The 20,795-nt window shown below is 54.2% G+C and overlaps 5 protein-coding genes across 5 annotated transcripts; 3 read left to right on the top strand and 2 right to left on the bottom strand.

The window, feature by feature from the left end:
- Window positions 1-251: 251 nt before the first annotated feature.
- Window positions 252-6,009, top strand: J4E78_008586 (uncharacterized protein; the record flags this gene model as incomplete). The annotated part of the gene is made up of 4 exons (XM_049369186.1): window positions 252-256; window positions 605-996; window positions 1,046-2,047; window positions 2,426-6,009. 4 exons carry the CDS (start codon window positions 252-254, stop codon window positions 6,007-6,009), a joined length of 4,983 nt encoding a protein of 1,660 aa, XP_049219253.1.
- Window positions 6,010-6,977: 968 nt separating this feature from the next.
- J4E78_008585 (uncharacterized protein) lies at window positions 6,978-8,191 on the top strand (the record flags this gene model as incomplete). The annotated part of the gene is made up of 2 exons (XM_049369185.1): window positions 6,978-6,981; window positions 7,188-8,191. The coding sequence occupies 2 exons, from the start codon at window positions 6,978-6,980 to the stop codon at window positions 8,189-8,191; spliced, it is 1,008 nt and encodes a 335-aa protein (XP_049219252.1).
- Window positions 8,192-9,156: 965 nt separating this feature from the next.
- On the top strand, window positions 9,157-10,425 carry J4E78_008584 (uncharacterized protein; the record flags this gene model as incomplete). The annotated part of the gene is made up of 1 exon (XM_049369184.1): window positions 9,157-10,425. The coding sequence occupies one exon, from the start codon at window positions 9,157-9,159 to the stop codon at window positions 10,423-10,425; it is 1,269 nt and encodes a 422-aa protein (XP_049219251.1).
- A 4,484-nt stretch (window positions 10,426-14,909) lies between these two features.
- Window positions 14,910-16,746, bottom strand: J4E78_008583 (uncharacterized protein; the record flags this gene model as incomplete). Its single annotated transcript, XM_049369183.1, is given in 3 exon segments — window positions 14,910-16,559; window positions 16,622-16,720; window positions 16,738-16,746. 3 exon segments carry the CDS (start codon window positions 16,744-16,746, stop codon window positions 14,910-14,912), a joined length of 1,758 nt encoding a protein of 585 aa, XP_049219250.1.
- A 1,753-nt stretch (window positions 16,747-18,499) lies between these two features.
- Window positions 18,500-19,774, bottom strand: J4E78_008582 (uncharacterized protein; the record flags this gene model as incomplete). Its single annotated transcript, XM_049369182.1, has 2 exons — window positions 18,500-18,880; window positions 19,337-19,774. 2 exons carry the CDS (start codon window positions 19,772-19,774, stop codon window positions 18,500-18,502), a joined length of 819 nt encoding a protein of 272 aa, XP_049219249.1.
- Between the last annotated feature and the right edge of the window lie 1,021 nt (window positions 19,775-20,795).

The following is a 20,795-nucleotide window of genomic DNA, read 5'->3' as shown; positions in this document are numbered from 1 at the left end:
TCACGGACAGGTCGCATCTACGTCTTCTTCGCAGGCAAACGTCGATATCAGAGAAAATCTAGGTTCAGAACCCTGGCACCTAGACAGCCACGATGCGAATGGCCTGACAAAGTTTGAACACAGGGAAGAAAGGTAAATTCCAGATAGCGTAACGAAAGAAACCAGGTTGAGGGCAGAGACAGTCGTTCAGAGTAGAGGCGCAAGTCGAGGTATCCTTTCTCCTATCTCCGGCGGGGCATGCGGTCATACTCATGCCGTGTGCAGCATGTCGGAACCTTCGGAATGGTTCCGCAACGACGTAGAATAAGTTGACTGCAATGCGATTACCATCGTCCAAAATACAGTCCAAAAGATGAAAGCATATGACTACCAGTACTTACACAATTCTCACAATCCAACTACCGTGTATCGCACTTCGCCGCATACCCCACCTTTGCCGTCTTGTTCTTAGTAAAGATCCGCCAAGAATCCTTGCAGATCCCTGTCACATTCTCGGACAGCCCACCTAAAGCGATCCAAAGCATGTCACATATCAGTCATCTCCGCCCTACCCTCTTGCGGCGTATATAGCTCCCCATGTGCGCCCCTCCCAATGTTTGCCCAGGACCTTCGAATCGACACTCCCCATAATGGCGCAAATGGCTAGGATACGGGCGGGTCCGGCCGCGCTGCGACGAGCGGCTGGTGGCAATCAGATGTCACGCCCGCTTTCACGACCGCTTGCACACCCGGCTACGCGACTGTCGATCGGCGCATTACGGACAAGATGCATTGCGACGAATGCTGCGATCCAGGAACCTGATGTGGATTTCCCTGCGGGTGTGCCTCCAGTTTCGGTGCCGGCGTCGTCGAAGGTGGATGAGCGGAGGAAGGCGATTAAGAACGCGAAACCTTTCTCTGATTTCTTGACGGATACGTTCAATCGGCAGCATGACTATCTCCGCATCAGCATCACAGAGCGCTGCAACCTGCGGTGTCTGTACTGCATGCCAGAGGGTGCGCTTCCAATATCCGTACAGCAAACCAATCTGCTAACAAAAAACAGAGGGAATACCGCTATCACCCCCCGCCAACATGCTCACCACGCCCGAGATCTTCTACCTCTCCTCCCTCTTCGTCTCGCAAGGCGTAACCAAGATCCGGCTCACAGGCGGCGAGCCCACGGTCCGCCGCGACATCGTCCCGCTCATGCAGCAAATCGGCAGTCTGCGCCCGCGCGGCCTCCGCGAACTCGCCCTCACAACCAACGGCATCTCGCTGCACCGCAAACTAGACGCCATGGTGGAAGCAGGCCTGACCGGCGTCAACCTCAGCCTCGACACTCTAGACCCGTTCCAGTTCCAGATCATGACGCGCCGGAAAGGCTTCGACGCCGTCATGCGGTCAATTGACCGTATACTCGAGATGAATAAGCTGGGCGCGAATGTGAAGCTGAAGGTTAACTGCGTCGTCATGCGCGGCCTAAACGAGCGCGAAATCCTGCCTTTCGTCGAAATGGGCCGCGAGAAAGATATCGAAGTGCGTTTCATCGAGTACATGCCCTTTGGCGGGAACAAGTGGAGCGAGAACAAGATGATCAGCTTCCAGGAGATGCTAGACATCATCCGCACGAAGTACCCCGGCCTAAGACCCGTTCCTGGACACAAAAACGACACGAGCAAGACGTACGAAGTACCTGGTTTTGTGGGCAAAGTCGGCTTTATAACGAGTATGACGAACGATTTCTGCGGGTCTTGCAATAGGCTCCGCATTACGAGTGACGGGAATCTTAAAGTCTGTTTGCATGGTAATGCGGAGGTGAGCTTGAGAGATGTGCTCAGACAGGGCAATGGCGGCGAGCCGATTGACCAGGAAGCCTTTGAGCGCATTAAGCAGGTCGAGATGGACCGACACGAGGGCCGGTTGAGCGACGAAACGGTGCTGGGCTGGGGCCAACGCGAGCGCGAACTTTTGGACGTGGTCGGCGCTGCCGTGAAGCGCAAAGCTGAAAAGCACGCCGACCTCGACGACCTTGCCAACATGGAGAATAGGCCCATGATCTTAATCGGTGGGTGAACTTGGTCTTCTTCTTCTTTTTCTCTTCACGAACAGACACGACGGTCATGACAGTCATGGTTGGATGTCGAATGATACCACGGTTGTCACTGCATGGATGGCGTTTTGAGCGATCTCGTTTACTGTCGCTTAGACTTTGGATATTTGGCTATATACACCAATCATATACCCGACTTTATCCTCATCTGAGACCGTCCAGTCTGTGATGTACCTTGCTGACTTCATTTAGGTGATAAACCCTTGTCCAGTCTGAATTCCCAATGGCCTACATCGCGAACACCTTCCTACAGCCATTCCAACCCCTTCCTACCGCGCTCTACTACATCCACCTCGCCATTACATTTCCTACCCAACCCATCCCACCCCACAGCGACCTCCGTTCGCGCCTTCTCAACATCCCCCACCCCCTTCGCAAAGAAAACCTACCAACTAAAACGCCTCGCCAAAGCAAAGAAACTCCTCAAAAGCATCGACACGTCAAGATCCACAGACGCATTCGGCGTCCAACAGTTTTTAGAAGACGTCGAAGCACCGAATGAATCCGAAAACCTCCTGAGGGATATCGAGAAGAAAATTGCGAACTTGCATCGTCGTATTGTGGAGGTTGAGAAGGAGACGCCACTGGCTTCTGCTTCTACTTCTGCATCTCAGGTGCCGGCCCCGCCAGTATTGATTAAAGAAAGTGTGGGTGATGCGTTTGATGCCGTTGGGACGGCGGTCAGTAACGATGCGACGGGGCCAAGTAAGAGGAAAGGCAGAAACGAGCGCGAACGAGCCCGAAGACGGGAACAAGAACGATACCGGAATGAAAAGATGAAAGAACTTGGAATGCTATTAGCGGAGTACAAACAACAAGCCGCAGTCGTCAAAGCGGAAGCAGAAAAAACAGCCGAGATGCGAAAGCGACGCGAAGCCGTCCTAGCGAAGAAACGCGCACTACTTCGCCAACTACACCAACACGAAGAGGAGGATCGCAGGGCCAATCTCGTGCGCAGAACGAGCCAGGAAGATGGATCGGGTGGTTTGGGTGGTTTGCCGGAGGGATTCGAGCTTGATGATGTACTGGATGATGCTATGAAGAAGGTTAAGAAGATGCCGATGCATCCGCCGAGGGAAGAGAGGGAGTATAAAGAGAGGGAGGTGAAGGATGTGGATGTCCCGAAGGCGAAGAGGGTGGTGTGGCCGGTGGGGAAGGGGGCTGTGAGTGTGTTGAAGAGGGGTGGGGATGGGGATGGGGATGAGGTGGTGGGGGATCCGATTATGGAGAGGGAACGAGATGATGCTGGGGATATTCTCATGACTGAATCGACTGAGGAACAGGCGCGGACGACTACCAGCGAATCCACCGACGAGCCCACCATAGGAGAGCCAGTCGAAGATGTCGCCAGCTCCGTTGCAAACGCAGAAGACCCCTTCCCTCCGGCCTCTGGGTGGGTGGGGGAGGCGGAGGGGAGGAGGTGGGGAGGAGGAGGGGTGGAAGAGGAAATCATCAGCGGCGACGTCGTCTCATCCAAATCGCTTCGAGGAAAGATTCCGATGACTACTAGCATATCGAGCGACAGGTCCACACCACGCCCACTCTCATCCCCACCAACCTCGAAAGATGACCTACGTCTCCACATCCCTCCCTCAGGCATCATCCCCATCGACTCTACCCTAATCCTCTCCCTCGACGCCCCCGTCCCGCACCTCCAAGCCCAAATCCTCGCCCTCCGCAACCGCCTAAAATCCTCCTACCCGCGCATCGACAACCTGCCCTACGACGTCTGGACCTCGTCCAACAAACGCACTTTGCAAACCTGGCTTAAAATCTTAATCAGTCGCTGGAACGCGCGGTTTGATCATGTTGATGGTAATGGCCAGGTGGATAAGCGCATTGTGGATGAGAGGGTCAAGGAGGTACTGGATAGTATGGTTAGGGAACATGATTTGGGGAACGAGGCGGCGGAACGTATGGCGGTGAGGTGGCATGAGGCGTTTGAGCTGAGGTGGGATATGAGGGGGGATGCGGAGGGGGTGTTGGATTGGGAGGAGATGGAGGCGGGGGGGTTGGGGTTTTTGGGTGTCGAAGAAGACGCCATGGGTGAGGCGCCCTCTGGGGTTGGTGAAGAGATGAAGCAGAAGAAAGTTGAGCCTGCGCCTGTGAGGATGGCGGGGAGTGGCGTAACGACGCCCGGGGCCATGGGGCGGAGGATGTATTCGACGTCCACGAGGCGGGGTTTTTGGTCTTGGTCCAGGATTTTGGGGACGGAGGGGAAAGACGAGAAGAACGAGAAGAAAGAGGAGGTGAAGCAGGGACCCACGGTAGACGCCAAACCAGACAGCACGACCCAGCCAAAACCCGCTGCTCCACCGCCCGCCAAACCAGTCGCGAAGATCGAAACGAAAACGCACGAAAAGACCAACGTCCAACCCATCGCCAAACCAGACCTCAAGCCCGACCCAAAGCCCCAATCAAAGCGCTCCGCAGAGTCCGTCCCACCAAAGCCCGACGCCAAATCCGACGCCAAAGCAGACACAAAAGATGACGCCAAACCCGACCCTCGCAAAATTAGAGAAGACTCACCTCGGATGCATCGGCCTCCCGGTCAGGGCGTAAGTAAGACCGTCTTGCGGAATAAGAGGAGGCAAGCTAAGAAGATGGAGGATGAGAGACGAATGACTGAGGTACTGGAGCGAGGACGAGAGGGTGGGGATGAACAGATGGACGTCCAAGAGCAAGGGATAGAAGATGAGAAGAGAGAGTTGGGCGCACATGAACATGCAGGAGAATTCGAAACCAAACAACCGCCCCAACAGCCGCCCCAACAGCCGCCAATGGTCGAACGCGCAATCGACAAATTACCCCAATACCGAGCGGACAGTATCAAAAAGGCCGACGAAGGCTTACCTAAACCCGTACCACGGACCCACCAAATCGTACCCAACCAAGACACCGAAACCGACACCGACAAACCAGCCTTCGTACGCGCAAAGAGACCCCTCCAGTCCCTACCTGAACTCAGACGCTCGAGGCATGTTGAATGGAGGAAATTGGAGCGGACAGAATTGCCCGGGCCGCCTAGACATATTGTGAAGCCTCCGACAGACAGCAAGGGCAAGGCTTCAGGAACGAAGTCGCTGCAGGACTTTTTGGATAGCATGAATGAGGTTGCTGCGCATTCGCCTTTTGAGGCGGAACCGAGACAGCAGACTCGTCCTTTGTCGATGCTGGAGGGGGGGATGGAGGGACTAGTGCAACAATCCTCCTCCACTCTACAACCCCCTCCACAGACCAAACCCACCTCATCACAATCCCAACTACAACAATCTCAACTACAGCAATCCCAACCACAACACCCACAACAATCCCAGCCTCAACCGTCCCTCCCCCACCTCACCCCCTCCGGCTCCGCACACATGGTCTCCGTCTCCACCAAAGAACACACGACCCGCACCGCCATCGCCGTCGGAACCGTGTATTTCACGAACGCCGTTCCCCTCCGCCTCATCCGCTCAAACGCCAACAAAAAGGGAGATGTGCTGGGTACATCGCGCATCGCGGGTATCATGGCCGCAAAAAAATGCCCAGACCTAATCCCCTTGTGCCACCCCATCGCTCTAACCCACGTCAGCGTTGAACTACGACTTTTTGGTGATAAGTCGGATCCGCGGATGATGGGGAAGGCAGAGGAGATGGAAGGGATCATGGGGGTATTGGACGGGAAGGGGAAGGGGAAGGGGAAGATGGGTTTTGGGGGTGTGAACATCGAAGCCAAAGTCCAATGTACAGGCCCCACGGGTGTGGAGATGGAGGCCCTGACGGCGGTTATGGGCGCGGCGCTTAGTGTGGTGGATATGTGTAAGGCGGTGGATAGGGCGCAGAGGGTGAGTGGGGTTAGGGTTGTGATGAAGGAGGGGGGGAGGAGTGGGGGGTGGAGGGAGGGGGGGTGGAGGAGTTGGCAGGAAACGTAGGGTATAAAGAAAGGGAAGTGTACGGTGACGAGGATGTATTCTATGGAGTGTTAATAGTGCCTGTCTACTTAGGACCGATACAAAAGCTTCTATGCGGTTAGCCATGACTTGAGGAGAGGAATTTGAACACTGCAGCGATTGATCTGACAACCCCAAAACCTCATCTACTCTCCAAAAGGAAGACAACGGGAAATGTCGTTTCCTCCTATGCGAAGATGTATTGCTACCCCGTTCTTCTCAGCCGAGATAGCATGGTACGCTCGTATTTCACCACACGCCCCTCCTATCCCCAGACCAAGGTATCTAAGAGATTCGCTTACGATCGTTCTGCAATTCCGGTGATGTTTAGTTGTCTCACTCGTCCCGAATTGATGACGAAGATAGGACGGGAGACTTATGGAGAGCAGTGTACATGCACGCCCTTCAACGCAAAATTTGACCTCACCACAGCAGTGCATGAGTCACGATAGCCACATTAGTGCGAAAAAAGCTCACTCAGTTCTAATTGTAGTATACAACCTGCTGGTGTTTTGTCAAGATTTTTTGAAGGGCGTGCATGTATAACCTGATCAGTAATCCAAAGGCGGAGTGGTAGGCATGACTCCGTCGGCGCCTTTGCGACTCCTGTCAGCCTTGCGTACGCACACATGGCCATGCAGTCTGCCATTGATGGAGGGAACGCGCAATACCGGAAACTCTATCATGCTCTGCTATGGCGAATAGCTCGCGCTGACATGTGAAACAGACGCAGGTAAGGCACCAGACGATCTCAGGGCAGCGATAGTGGCAGCCCGATGTGTAGCGCGCCACGTGATTGGTCGTCGGACCCCATATGCCGTGTAGTCCGTGCGGTCCGGGCAAGGGTTCAAGCTAGTGACATCACTTTCTCAACATCAGTGGGGGATGGCCTCGAGACGTCACTCGCCCGCGCTCCTCGACTGCGCGCGATCTCCAGCTGTTCTGCCGCTATGAGTATAGAGCCAGTCTTAGGACCCTGAGGGCTTGAAACTGCGGGTCCCAAAACAACGTGTTGCATGCTACCGTAGAGTTTGTCGGTGTGCCCTCTTAATAGGGCGCATCGCGCCTTCCCAAAGCAGGGTTTGCCTGAATTGCGCCAATTCAAGACGACGACTGCCACGCAATTTCCCTCATCACTGCCACCAAGCGCGCCATTATAGTCCTCTCTTCCCACATCAACCGCACCTTCACCACCACACCAACCTCACCACATGCGCAACTAAACAGCAACCTCATCCCCGCCATGACCAGCGTGCTAAAAGGCGGCTTCGGCTCGCCCAACGGTGCGCCATTAATCGCGACCAACTCCGGCACCGAGTTCGTCAACACCGTGTGCCCACTCAAGAGCGCCCTCGATGGCTACGACAATACGCTTCCCTGCAGCAAGCAGAAGATCCACGTGCCGCAGAACTTCTGCGACGCCATGGCCATCCGCGAGGAAGTCTACGGCGAGCAGGGCGTGCCTCTCGAAGCCGAGTTCGACGAAGACGATGCCCGCAGCTGGCACTGGGTCGCTTATGCTTCCGTCGCCACACACTCAACCCACCCTCCCAAGACACTGCGCCGCTCCGACTCTGGCAACACTCCAGCTGATGACGCCCGCCGCGCTTCAGCCACCGCCACCCGCGTTCCCGTCGCGACGATTCGCCTGATACCCCCGCCCCACGGCCCAAACAAGTACGTCGAGGACGACAAGACGGACAAGCATGCCGATGCAGACCCACCGGGTGAGGAGCAGGAGAGCAAGCACCCTCCCGAGCCATACATCAAGCTCGGCAGGCTCGCGGTCCTAGCACCCTACCGCAGTCTCGGCCTCGCGAAGCTGCTCATCAACGCCGCCCTCGACTACGCGGGGTCAAATCCTGATCTCATCTACCGGCCTCCATCTCCCACCGCGCTGGAGATGGCGCAGATACTCGGCAACAACAAGGAGCGCGAGATTACCTGGCAAGGCTTGGTCATGATCCACGCCCAAGCCAATCTGCAGAGTATGTGGGAGAAGCACGGCTTCCACGAGGAGTTGAAGATTGATGATGGCGAGGTTGAGATACCAGCAGAACCCCACTGGATCGAAGAAGGCATTGAGCATGTTGGCATGTGGAAGAGGTTGCCGATTGAGAAGAGGAAGAGGTTGTCGCTTTCTTCCCTGGAGTCGGGGTCTTGAAAAGTTTTGGTTTTGTTTCTGGTTTACTTACACTTGTTTGATAGGTTCTGGCTTGGAGACGTTCCAGTTCCAAGGATCTACGTCAGGCCATGATGTTCACGCTCATTTCACGTACGGAGGATTCAACATTGCTTATACCCCACACTGCACGATTACGACGATACGGCCGGATTTCAACATTATCTGTTTTTTGCGAATAGAAGAGGATGAAGAGGAAAGACATAGAGGCGTCATGGTACATGGCTATAGACTAGTGACGATCCTTCCACTTCTTACACTTCACCCACGTATCCATTTCCAAGAGTCCCGCGTCGTCTCTCTTATTCTTCCAACCCAGTTCTGTCTTCTAGCCAGCTTTCACGTCTTGGTATTCCTTCGCTAGTGCACATCCGGAGAAGCGAACTCGGGTCCTACGCAGTGCCTGTTGGTATGCGAAACACAATACACATCGGCAACTTTTTGCCGTGCGGGTACTACTCGGCTGGTGACCAAAAGAAAGATGCAGAGGAAGGCGCATCCCACCAGTACGACCACACACCGACCACACATCGGCCTCGTCACATTCACGGAACGTGGGCACAGTAATACAAACGGCACACTAAAGTTCTTCCCGTTGTCAGAAACCTTTCACTCAATGCTTCAATTTGCAGAAGTAGCAATCCGGTACCTCGCATACCTCCAGGTCTCTTCCTTTTACTTCCGTGCGTATATGTATCTGTCTGCCTGGCCTACACTGCCGGCCTTATCACATTTATGAAACGTGAGCACAGTTATACAAACGACACACTAAAGTTCCTCCCGCTTTTGAAACCATTCACTCAAATGTTCCACTAGATCACATCGCAAACAGAGCAATCCGGTACCCTGCATCCTTCCCGTCTCCTCCCTTTCCTACCCACGTCACAACGGAAACCCGCTGCTGCTCCACCGCTTCACCAATATCACTTCGCACCACACTCGCTTCAATGTCCTCAGACACCCCCACCAAACCCGCCTTCAAAGCCCGTCTCCTCAAGCTCCTCCGCCTATGCACTCGACCTGCCGTCATGCTTCCCTCTCTGGGCATCATCGGCCTCATACTCGTCATCACACTCACCGTACTCCTCCCGCAAAATGTCCACTCCATCGAAATCCCCGGCGCGGACAACAACCACAACTACCAAGTCGCCGTCTCCCACTTCCCCTTGACAGATTCCACAAAGAAGGATGCTTACCACCCTGATGGAGACCGTAGGATCATGGTTAGCTTGTACATGCCTGTACCCAGGAAACAGTGTTCTGCAATGGGCACGCAGGAGTATATGCCGCCGCAAACCGCGAAGATAGCAAACGAGCAGTTTGTTGAAGGCAACGAGCGTGACGCCGGTGTCTTTGAAACAATGACATACTCGTCTTGCGTTAGTAGTAATGGTGGGGGCGGCGGCGACGTCAGCAAAGTCCCCGTCGTAGTCCTGGAACCACACGTCGACACGAGCAGGTTGATGTACTCGACAATGGCGCGCTACATCGCGGCTAATGGCGCTGCGGTCGTAGTCATCGACCACCCTGGCGACGCGTCAATTGTCCAATTCACGTCTTCGCGTACCCGCGATTTGGAAATAGTTTATAACAGCGGGACAGTGCCTTTGTCAAATTTATCTCCTATTGCGGAGTATAACCAAACCGTCGAAACCGCAGTCGAAACACGCATATCCGACATCGCATTTACTCTCTCGCAAATCAACAGCACTTCCCTACTAACCCGCCAATTCCCTTCCCTCCACTTCACGGGCTCGCTCAACACAGAGTCTTACGGTATCATTGGCCACGGTCTCGGCGGCACAGTCGCAACCTCCCTCGCCCTCTTCCCCAGCCTCCTCTCCCCAACCCTCCCCAACACTACAAACTCCCCCACAGCGCGCTTCTCCATCTCCCTCTCCGGCACACCGCCCCCTCTCAACACTTCCACAAACAACACCCCCCTCTTCTTCTTCGGCCGCGCAGACTTCCGCCGCGAACACGACATCAACTGGCCGACCACATGGTCGCACCTCACGGGTCCAGCGACTGAATTCGATCTCGACGACTCTGCTATTTTCGATGCGAGCGATCTCCCTCTCGTTGTTGAGCTAGCGCGCGTGGAAGGAGGGAAAACGGGGGCGGTGGGGAGGGGGCTTAGTGGGAATAGGCCGGCGGAAGGGGCGAGGGCGGTGATTTGCTTTTTGGAGAATATTGTCAAGGAGATGGTGGGGTAAGTTTTTTGGGATGAGATGGCGCTGGATGTGGAGACGAATGCTGACTTATTGTTAGGCTTGATGGACAGGGGAGGAATGTTGGGGATTGTATTAGGATGTTTCAGGGGGTTAGGCCGTATCCGGGTTATGGGAAGTAACGGGGGGATAATCCCGTAGTACGCTGATTTCGCTAATAAGGGTACGAGCATGCGTATTCACGTTTTAGACACATGGTTATTGCACATACGAAGGTGAGACTCTGCTGTTGTGTGAAGATAGTCTGCTCGAAATTGACATCGCGCATAGTACTCATGTGTCGCCGGATCTGTCTAAGCATCGCTACATCCTACTCCTGCACTACCCTTCTTGAACGCTTCTTGAATGTTGTTCCATACAATGCGAGAAACTCATCGAACATGTCGGTGAAGGTATCTATCACGAGAGCCTCTATCATATCGCGATCGGTCATTATCCAATCGGCAATGCATTCATACGTTTCCAGTACGCCATTCAATATGATGAATTCGCTCAGAACCAGCCATACTTTGAACGAACAGCTTAAAAGTAAGCTGAGTATAGGTCTGAGCGCCTCTTTCGTACCATTTTCGACGTCGAATTGACCGAAAAGTGCCCTGAGCACCAGGGACAAAGTCCAGGCCCAAAACTTGGGTACACAACTTGGAAGTGATGTATTTTGTTTGAGAAAGTATTTCTGATACAGTTCACCGACCTTGTTCAGCATCACTGCGTCCATCCCAAGAATTACCGCCATCCTAGCAGGGACATGTGGCTTCGGTGAGGGAAAGCGCTTGACTTGCTGATGAGACTCCAGGGAGGGTTCGTGATCAGTCATTGTTGTCGTCGCTTGTCCTGGTGTAGAATGGCTCTCATGACGTTCCATGAGTTTCTCTCCAAGGAATCCAAGCCGACAAGATCGAAAGTCATCAGGCAATAGCCTGGATGTTTGCGAGAATGAGCTAAACATGTTCACCTGTATACCCATGTCATCCGATCGCCTTGCTTCGTTAGACCTGCGGGTCTTGCCGAAAATATTGCGGTATATATGGAATATGTGATGCTTGAAAAGGTCCAACAGTTCCTTCTTCGCACGGATGTCTACCATGGGATCATCTTCCATATTGGAGATTCCTTCGTACCAAATGTTGAGACACATCATCATATTGTCGTATCGTTTCGTAATGAAGAGACCTTCGAGATCCTGTAGCACAAGTTGATGCCAATGGCGGTGAAGAATATCATGGAAGTCTAGTGCGTCCTTCAGGTATGGCCTGAAGAAGCATATTGCATTTTTCAACTTAACCATGCTAAAAGAGTAACTCCAGATTGTTCCATGGTTGCAAGGATCCGGGTCAAATTGTCTGACGTTTAATGGCTCGAACATGTCTACAAGATCGCGAACATGTAGACCGAGTCTTCGCATGAAGTCTGAAACGAATTGACTGGTGACGCGATCAATTATCACAGGATGCAAGCCGTCGTTCCATTCGAATTTCCGAGAGCGAGGAAGGCTAGATGTTAAGCTAGCTAGCGTCTCTGAGCTTGATAGCCCTCCTGGTGGTATATCGGTGTAGATCGCAATCTCAGAAAATTTGTTCCGAATAGTGCATGTAAACTTGGGAAGCCTTGTGCGATCAGAGTACATCCTCAAGATTCTCTGACACCGAAGGCAAACACCATCAGCTAGAAGTTCGCACTATCGAGTGAGTCAGCGACAGATGCAAGCCTATGCTACTAAAGAAGACACACACCTTTCGTTTGCTGAGGCGACATCCAAAGCAAGACCAGTCGCCCTTGTTTGGACGCTTACTGTAAGTTCTTGGCTGGGTCCTTTGACGATGACGATCGGCTTCTGGGCTCGTGTGGAATTGGATGTTGTCCACTGCGCGGCCAGGTCCTGTAGCTGTAGCGTATGGGCTAGTCGAGATGCCTTGTCTCCATTTGCCACGCCCCGCTTGACTTCTGATAGCCCCAGTAAAAGCTTGGGGGCCGATAGTGCCAGTCATTTCGACATCGCTCGTGGCCGAATGGTTGATCATCGGAAAGGATGGTAGCTCACTTGCTACCGCGGCGGATGATAGATCAGCGGATACATCGACGTCTCCATTCCATAAGGGTTTCGGAGATTGATCCGTCGTATTGTGAACATTGTCGTTGGCCGCATTCATCCGCAGCTGGCTTGCAGTAGTAGCTACCGCTCCGAAGTCGCGCAGTGGGAGACTCTGTTGACTGGAATGAAGTTGTGTAGTAGCAATGAAGGAGGGAGGATGGCATCCTTGATCGTATGGGCTCAACACAGAGGATATCGTGTTGTAATACGATGACGTTGGTACCATGTGATCAAGAGATGGCTGCTGGCCATATGCCGAGTGTTCCAAGGCATTGTAGTCGAGGTCTCGGACGTTCAGAAAGGTATTGTACTGCTGGCCATACCCTCCAACATAATCGCGTGTGGAGTTCGGATAGACGGCGGTCTGCGATAATTGTTGTGCTGGCCACAAGCTGGCGTCGGCCCCATGTGCACTGCTATTTTTGTGCAGATTAAAGCCGTGATTAGGTATCTGGGGTAGGCTCACGGGCATGTTAGAAGTATCATATAGCCCAGCATATCCTGTCGCGGCCTCATCGCTCGCAACGTATGGATAGCTTGTCGCTGCCTCTTGTAAGTGTAAGATCGCTGGAATCGCCTGCGCCTTCTCAAGAATCTGGTAGCGCGCTACTTCGTGCTGCCATTCTACTTCAGCAAGCTGTCGCTGGACGTCTTCAGATAGGTTTGCCTCAATCGCTTGGGTGTGTCCTGCGGGTTCCGCAAGAAGCTGATCAGGTTGGCATGGTATCGACGACGGTGACGGAGGTATGTACTGTAGGTCGGTGCTCGTCGATGGATCACCAAGCATCTGGAGATCGGCCATATGCGGAAGAGGGTATGCAACATCTTTGTTGGCCACCGTAGGAAGCGATAGATTGGGTGGTCGATGGTTTTGTCTGATCGTGACTTCCTCGCGTTGTTCGGCTGCAAGTTCGCCATAATCCATGACGTTGACTTGGATGCCTACTTTATGAGATGCGGATAGACGCTGGGCTCTTTCGAAAGAAGCTTCGGAGATCCCAAGGGCAGAGGTGCGAAATGCTGATGAGGTATCGTGCTGATAGAGAGGTGCGCAACTGTGTGCAAGCACTCAAATAATTGAGGTGGTGGGCTGGAATGCGACATGCTGATAGAATGCCGAAGCGTCGTTTTATAAACTGACAAGGTGAGAACCAGGTCTGTTGAGAGACAGGCAGACATCAAGGGCCAAGCCTGAGTGACAGAGGCTGAGGGACGTCGGTAACAGCTTCCGCATCCCAAAGCAGACTAGACTACGCCATCCTTCACGCTCAGGCCATGCTTCCGCAGCCAGAACAGTCTTAGCGCTGTTTCGGGCACTCACTAGCGCGATATCATTACCAGCACTCTGCAGTTCCGCAGCACGAAAGAGACTAGCACCATCAACATGCGAGGATGCTCATCGTTCCGCAACCGCATACGGATGCGCAAAGGAATTGAGCCCCTAAACCTCGCGATGTCGCCGCGCACAGCCTTCGTGCCTTCTTCCCGGGCAAACATGTTCATACCCAGGTAGATAAGAACACAAAAGCCCGCAATGTAGTAAAGGACAGAACGACCCCCGAAGGATCACAACCTATCATTTCCGCCCCCACACCCCTTACCACGCCGCACGGGAACAGCAGCCAACATCCTAGCTATGTGGACGAGATCAGACGTCTTGGCACTCCTTCAGCTTCTTGCTATGATCATCTTTGCGAGTGTGCATGCTGTATGGTGTTTGACCATCCATCGAGGTACGCCCTTGGACATCCTGCATTCGCGCGGACTGATGTACTGACATCGATCGAGTTACTGTTCGACGTAGCGCGCCCGTCCCAGCATCAGGTGCTAGGAACAGGAGTAGAGGCGGGATACAACCACAGCCACAGCCACGAACCCTGTCGCAGCTACAGCCACTCCCACAGCCACGCCGATGACCTCTATCCTGAGTGTCGCGCATACATGCACTTCCACCAGCGACATCAAACAAGAGGCGATTACACTATGTGCTACACAGCTCCATGATATCAGCTGCATGTGTTGTGAAGACGGATGAAGGAGCTGATGATGGGTACCTCAAGATCTCGTGTATGGTGACAGCGCCCAACCACAATTTAGCAGTCAAATTTGTCGCATCGAGATGTAGAAAAACTATGATAGTATTAACCTGTATCTCTACTGTCTACATCTCTTACCCCGACTATAAGCCATGCGATATCTTCGTTCGTTGTGCCCATATACTTGCATACTCATTTTAACGACCGTTCAGCCTTGAAATTTCCTTCTCCAGATCACATCGTCGACCCATGGCTGATCATGCAGTGGAGTTCGGAACGGGGCATTCCATGTTTCGAGGGGGATGATTACTGGTGTTAATATTGGATGCTTTCTTGCTCTCTTAGCCACAGACCATCCCATCCCTCGGCTCCTCAACAACCTCCTCCTTCCCTCCTTTCCCTCCCTCTTCCGCATCCTCCCCACCCAAAACCCTCTCCTCAACCCGCCCCCCAGGCACCAACCCCACACTCCTCTCCAACCTCTCCTCCACCCTCTTCCTCTCAGCCTCCTCCTCCACCCTCTTCCTCTCCTTCTTACCAACAGTCATACTCCCCTTCTCCAACGCCTCTTTAGGCAGCGGTCTAACATACGGCTGACACACCCAATACGGCCTTTTGACCCTCGCAACAGTCGCCAGAGAACTCTCATACGGATCCAATTCCTGCTCTTCTTTTGCGTCCTTCCCATCCACCTTCCCCTCTTTCTTCACACTTTGGGCTTCAGTGACAGCGTCGTTGGCGTGCTCCTCCTCATACCCCATAATCCCCTCCTTAACCGCCCCCTCAACAAGCCTCAACACATTCTCAAACGCCTCAATATCGCCCGTCCGTGATCGGGCAAGCGCGTCGCGTACGTTGTGGTGTTGAGACACAAGCGGACGCAGTAGGTGAAAGAGATGGGCTTGCATAGCCGTGAGATTGGGGTTGCTGGCTTCCTTCTTCTTCGCAGCTTTAGACAAGGGTTTTTGTTTCTTTTTTGGCGGACTTTCGCCTTGGTCGGCGGGGCGTTTGTTGTTTTCTGCTGCATCCGTGTTCGTGTTGGACTCTGTTGTTTCCTCAGGCTGTGCGGACGGCTCTTCGACGTCGGGATCGCCGGGCATCCAGAGCGGTTTCCGTTGTGGCGGGTCTTGACCGAGGGCGTATTTGTGGATGATGTCCATGTACCGTCTCATCACAGCATCCATCCTATACCCACCCTTACCATCGCGGCCGCGCCAGTACTCTCGTCCTTCCTGGCCGGGTGGCGGTGGAGCGGCGAAGATAGTAGGGTCGTACAGGTTTCCTTCTGCGCTCATGACGCCGTCTGCGCCTGTGGCTTCAAGACACGCAGCGATGTCTTCGTGTTGGAGGATGTTGCCGTTGGCGAATATGACTGTTTCCTTAGGGAGGTTCTCCCGTAGGTGGCGGATCATCTTCCAGTCTGCGAGGCCGGTGTTGTGGCCTTTTTGTTCTCGACGGCGGCCGTGCACTGTGATGATGCTTGCGCCGGCGTCTAGTAGTGTTTTTGCGTATGCCAGTGTCTTCTCCGGTGTCTCGAGAACGCGCATCTTTGCTGTGACTGGGACGTCCAACTCCTCGTGTAGCTTGCGTATCATCCTTGATATCAGATCCCAGTCTTCTTGTAGGAATGCGCCGTATTTCCCTCTCTTTGCGATTCCTTGTGGACATCCCAGATTTAGATCTACCGCATCGCAAAAGGGCGCAACGTGTTTCGCCGCGCGCAGAAAGTCTTCGGGGTCGTTTGAGCAGAATTGTACGGTAAGCGGTCGGTCGAACGCAGGGTTGCCGTCGAGGTGTCTCTCCGATTCGGGTAGTTGTGAGAGGTGGTAATCGTCGCTGGGTGAGGGGATAGTCGATTTGAGGGGCTGGAAGTGGGCGTCGCGGTAGTTGCTCTTTTCGCCGAACATCTTTGAGTGGAACATTGGGGTGTATGCTAGGAGGTCTTTCTGCTGAGATTCGGGGAGGAACGAGCGCGAGAGTAGTCGCCATGCCTATAGACAATAACGTTAACAATCGTCTTTGCGCAGAGTCGTATAGAGACGAAGAGACATACGAACTCTGACTGTTCGACCATGGGCGCAAGTATCAGCTTTGGACTGCCGATACTCTCATAAAATGCGCGCCCATGTAGCTTCCTCCTCTTTCCGTTTGACTGCGCCGCCCCATTACTGCTTCCATTTTCTTGCGCCATCCCATCCCCAGTGTTGTGCAGTGTCCCCGCCACCTCCCCATTCCCCTGCACCGCTGTCTGAGCGATAATCGCCATCTGCGCAAAGTATCGATTCGGAAATCCTCTTGCTAACCTGGGGGCGACGGCGCCCCCAAAAGCTTGAAGAAGAGAAGGACGTATGGCGACGGACGTCGAACGAAGTGAGGTGGACGCAGTGGTGTTGGGCGCAGCGAGATCTTGTCGGTCGACGAGTGTAGCGAGCGGAGCGAGCCCTGGAGTGTAGCAAAGTCGCAAACCCGTAAATCCCGGTAAAGTTGAGTAAGACTAGGTCAAGCGCATAAACCAAGAGATAAACAAAGCAGTCTCGCGTATCTCACCAGATGCCTCGATGACTCGTGCGGTAAACGTCGTCGTGCTCGTCCAGCAAAAAAACGCCATCAGCACTCCACTGCATCTGACCAATCGGAGTGCGGGGTATCTCCGTATGGTGCCTTTGTGCGAACGAAGCACGGGGAGGAGTCATGGACTTTGTTTGTGGTATGGAATTTCGATACTCTCTTTCTTATTCATGTATACTGGTGAATGTCTTACTGTTTTGCTGTTTGTGTCTGGAGTTCTTGATGCTGGGGTAGGTGGGTGGAGATGTTTCTACGACTCCATCCATGCCCGGAACATTGCAAGGGAGATGCTAACATATAACACAGATGCAAACATTGTCTATAGTTCTCAACTACTGGGTTCAGTGCCAAACAGTTCCAATGCTGTGGTACATTACCCACAAGCGGCACCCACATGTCAAACAACCTCCCTTAGCCTTGCCGCGACCAAACCCTGACCGACATCACGCCATCAGGGTACCACATCACAACATGCGAGTCACGCCAACTACATATACATGCACATGCCCACCACCTCGCTGATACACACACACACGCACGGAAGTAGAGGGAAGAACCCTCTTGCCATGTCTTCTCCCATACATCAACACATCCCGCACATCACCAATAGACGTTTGCACTCACAGACTCAGATATACCAATATAATTTCATCTCATCTCAACAAACTACAACCACCACACACCATCTTCCACGTATACCATAACCACATGATAAAACACATACAACCCAGCCTCATCACAATCAGCCATCCATCTGCCCAAAAGACCTCCACATCATCACGGTACGCGGTGATATGAGACGGACGCACGTCTTCCCGAACGGTCTACGTGCGTCCGTCGCACATCACCGCGTACCGCCATGATCTGGAGCTGGATGTTCCATCGAAAAGAAAGACCATCTCCAACAATCATTATATCTGGATATCTTCGTCGGCCGTAAAACACAATGACATCTTTGTCGTCTCCACAAAGGAGGACCCGTCGAGAGAGATCAAGAGAGAGAAAAGAGCACTCTCTATAAGGTTGTCGAAGGAAAACGCTGAATCGCAAGGACAAGAGAGACAAAACACACGCAGACCACCCCCGTGATTGATCAAGACGCCATGTTGGAAAAAGCAAAGAGAAGACGCCGGTATTATGCAGTCTAGTGGATGCAGATGCAGAAAGGCTTCGTGTCGGTCGAAGCAAGTGAAAAGGTGGAATGGGACCAGTGCCGTTGCGACAATACTGGGCCCTCCGGATATCATCAAAAGAGAGTACGCCAGGAGCAGGAAGATCCGTCCGTAAGTCCGTCCGTCCGTCCAGGTGTCATGAAGATATGAAGGAAGTTGATGTAGGCGGCGATACAAGCAAACGCCCATGTTTAGAAAGTGCTCCAGTTCCACGTGCCCTGGAAGCTCTGCGCCAGGCTGCCTACGCGCGTGTTCTCAGGACGCTTAGCAGGCGCAGGAGTCTCGATGGACTTTGCGGGAGCAGGGCTGCTGTTGCTGCTGTCGGAGCTCTCGCTGTTGGTGCGGCTGGAGCGGAGGTGCTCCCACTCGCGGAAGGAGCTGTGGCAGCGGTCGCAGGCACGGTGCCAGTGGCCTTCGGGGTGGAAGCGCGCGAGCTCGTCGAGACGCACGTTGTTGCGCGAGTGCTGCCAGCAGAAGATGCCGCCGCACTTGCGGCAGTGGTGGCGCCGCTGGAAGAAGCCAAAGGGCTCCTGGCAGCTGGATGCCGAGCACACCGATGTGGAACCGTCGGCCTAGGGATGAGTTAGTGTGGATTCTGGACGCAACGGCAACTCTGAATTGTGGACAAGTGGACAGGTGTCGCTAGCCCGAACAGCCCGGACTCCAGCCCTGCATCGGGTAAAAGAGTAGGTATAGGTCTAGCGTGGGGGACGACGTGCAGGTCTGGACAGAAGCAGTGCTTGCCGGCAGACGATGGAAATTATCCGAAGGCCATGGCAAGGCGACATGCACAACATGATCGACCTTGGCCGCCGAGTTTGCCCCCCAGGCGTCTTGTTGAGCTGAATTGGAGGGCTCGGCATGTCGGCTCTGCAGACAGCGGGAGGCCAGACCAACGCGCGCTAGGCAGTGGGACCGGACCATGTACGTAAGACGGTCCCCTCGCAGGCCAGGTGAGCACGCGACAGGGAAGCACGGACAGGCTAGCAGCGGCATAGCGGACAAGTAGGAAAGGCGCGAATACATACCTGCCAGTGGTTGCGTGTGATTGGCCCCGCGACGGGCGACAGTGGTTCGGCGTTGTAGAGGCTCTGCATGTCTTCATTGCCAATCTGCGAGACGGGCGTCGCGCTGCCCTCGTTGGCGACCCACCCGTACGTGCCAGCCGACCAGCCCTGGTTCGGGGACGACACGCCCGAGTCGACCTTGGGCGGCGACTTGCTGCTGGGCTTCTCCGTCTTGCGCAGGGCTGCGGGGATGCCGATGGCGGTGCGCGGCTGGTAGATGCCCTGGTGGCGGGCGAGGGGCAGGTGTGTGGTGCGCGGCGACGTGGGCGAGACGTTGGCGGGCGTGTTGACGCCCGAGTGGGTGGGCGAGTACTGCGAGTGGGTGCTCTTGCGGTAGGCGTGGTGCTGGTAGGGTGCGTGTTGCGGGATCGCAGTCGCCGTCGAGAAGGTCGTGGCCATGGTGACGGGAGGAGTTAAGGTTGGCGATGACGGAATGAGGTTGAGGTTGGCGAGGAGTCGCGAGAGACGTATAATACGTAGTCGTAGGCGGTGAAGTGCTGCGCTGGTATTGGTGCGCTGGAGTGTCTGATACAGCGCTTTGGGAGCGGGAGGCTATCAGTGGCTCTGCAGTGGTGCGACGGGTGCAGACGACGCTGACAGGCCAGCAGGACGCGTGCGGCTCCTTGGGGACGGTTGGGGACGTGTTGGTGGTGAGGGTGCGTGTCAATTGGTAGCTGACGTGCAGGCGATAAGAGACGAGGGCGGTGATACAACAGACGCCGGGGCCAACAGTCGACCGTGGTTTAGCAGGACATGATAGTGAATATAGTCGTGGTCGTGGTAGTGGTCGTATATGTGATATGCGTCGAGTGAGGCGGATATAGGTGTAGATAAGAAACAGCGGTGTCGCGTGAGTGCGGAGGAGACCTGGGGTGAGGCTCTGGGGACAGGATGAATTAAGTTGTCGCCCGCCAGCTGCTCCAGCGACCTCTTCCCAGCAGCGAACTGACGGATGGGCGGCCATGCCCGAAGGGGGATGCCTGCACCCTTGGCGACCGACCGAACGACAGGGTATCATCGGGCTACGACCGGCCATTTGGAAGATTCTAATTGTAACATGGCCGTCGCATCGACCTCGCTGTCTTCACACTGCCCTCCCACGCTGCTTGAAAAGACTCGAAAACCACAAGTTCTAGGCTGATTATAGACTCTATCTCCTACGCGAACGCCCCATTTCCCCCTTCCCCAGCGCAACCCTCATTCCTTCACCACGACCGTTGCGCCTCTTCTCGAGGCGGCCAGCCGTTGGGCCCCACTGTGCCCGTTTGGGCGTCCCTTATCTCTAACCAATCACGCCCTCTGCAAAAGAAAAGCAACGCCTCAACCTTCTCCGAGGACGGAACTGCTGCGTCAAGCGTGAACTCATTTCCTGGGGCGCCCGTACAGTGATGACATAGCACTCACCCCATATCTTGATTGC

This window comes from Alternaria triticimaculans (genome assembly GCF_023758025.1).
Source record: "Alternaria triticimaculans strain BMP 0046 chromosome Unknown scaffold_15, whole genome shotgun sequence".
NCBI classification, from domain to species: domain Eukaryota; kingdom Fungi; phylum Ascomycota; class Dothideomycetes; order Pleosporales; family Pleosporaceae; genus Alternaria; species Alternaria triticimaculans.
This window is presented reverse-complemented; position numbering and strand designations above follow the sequence as displayed.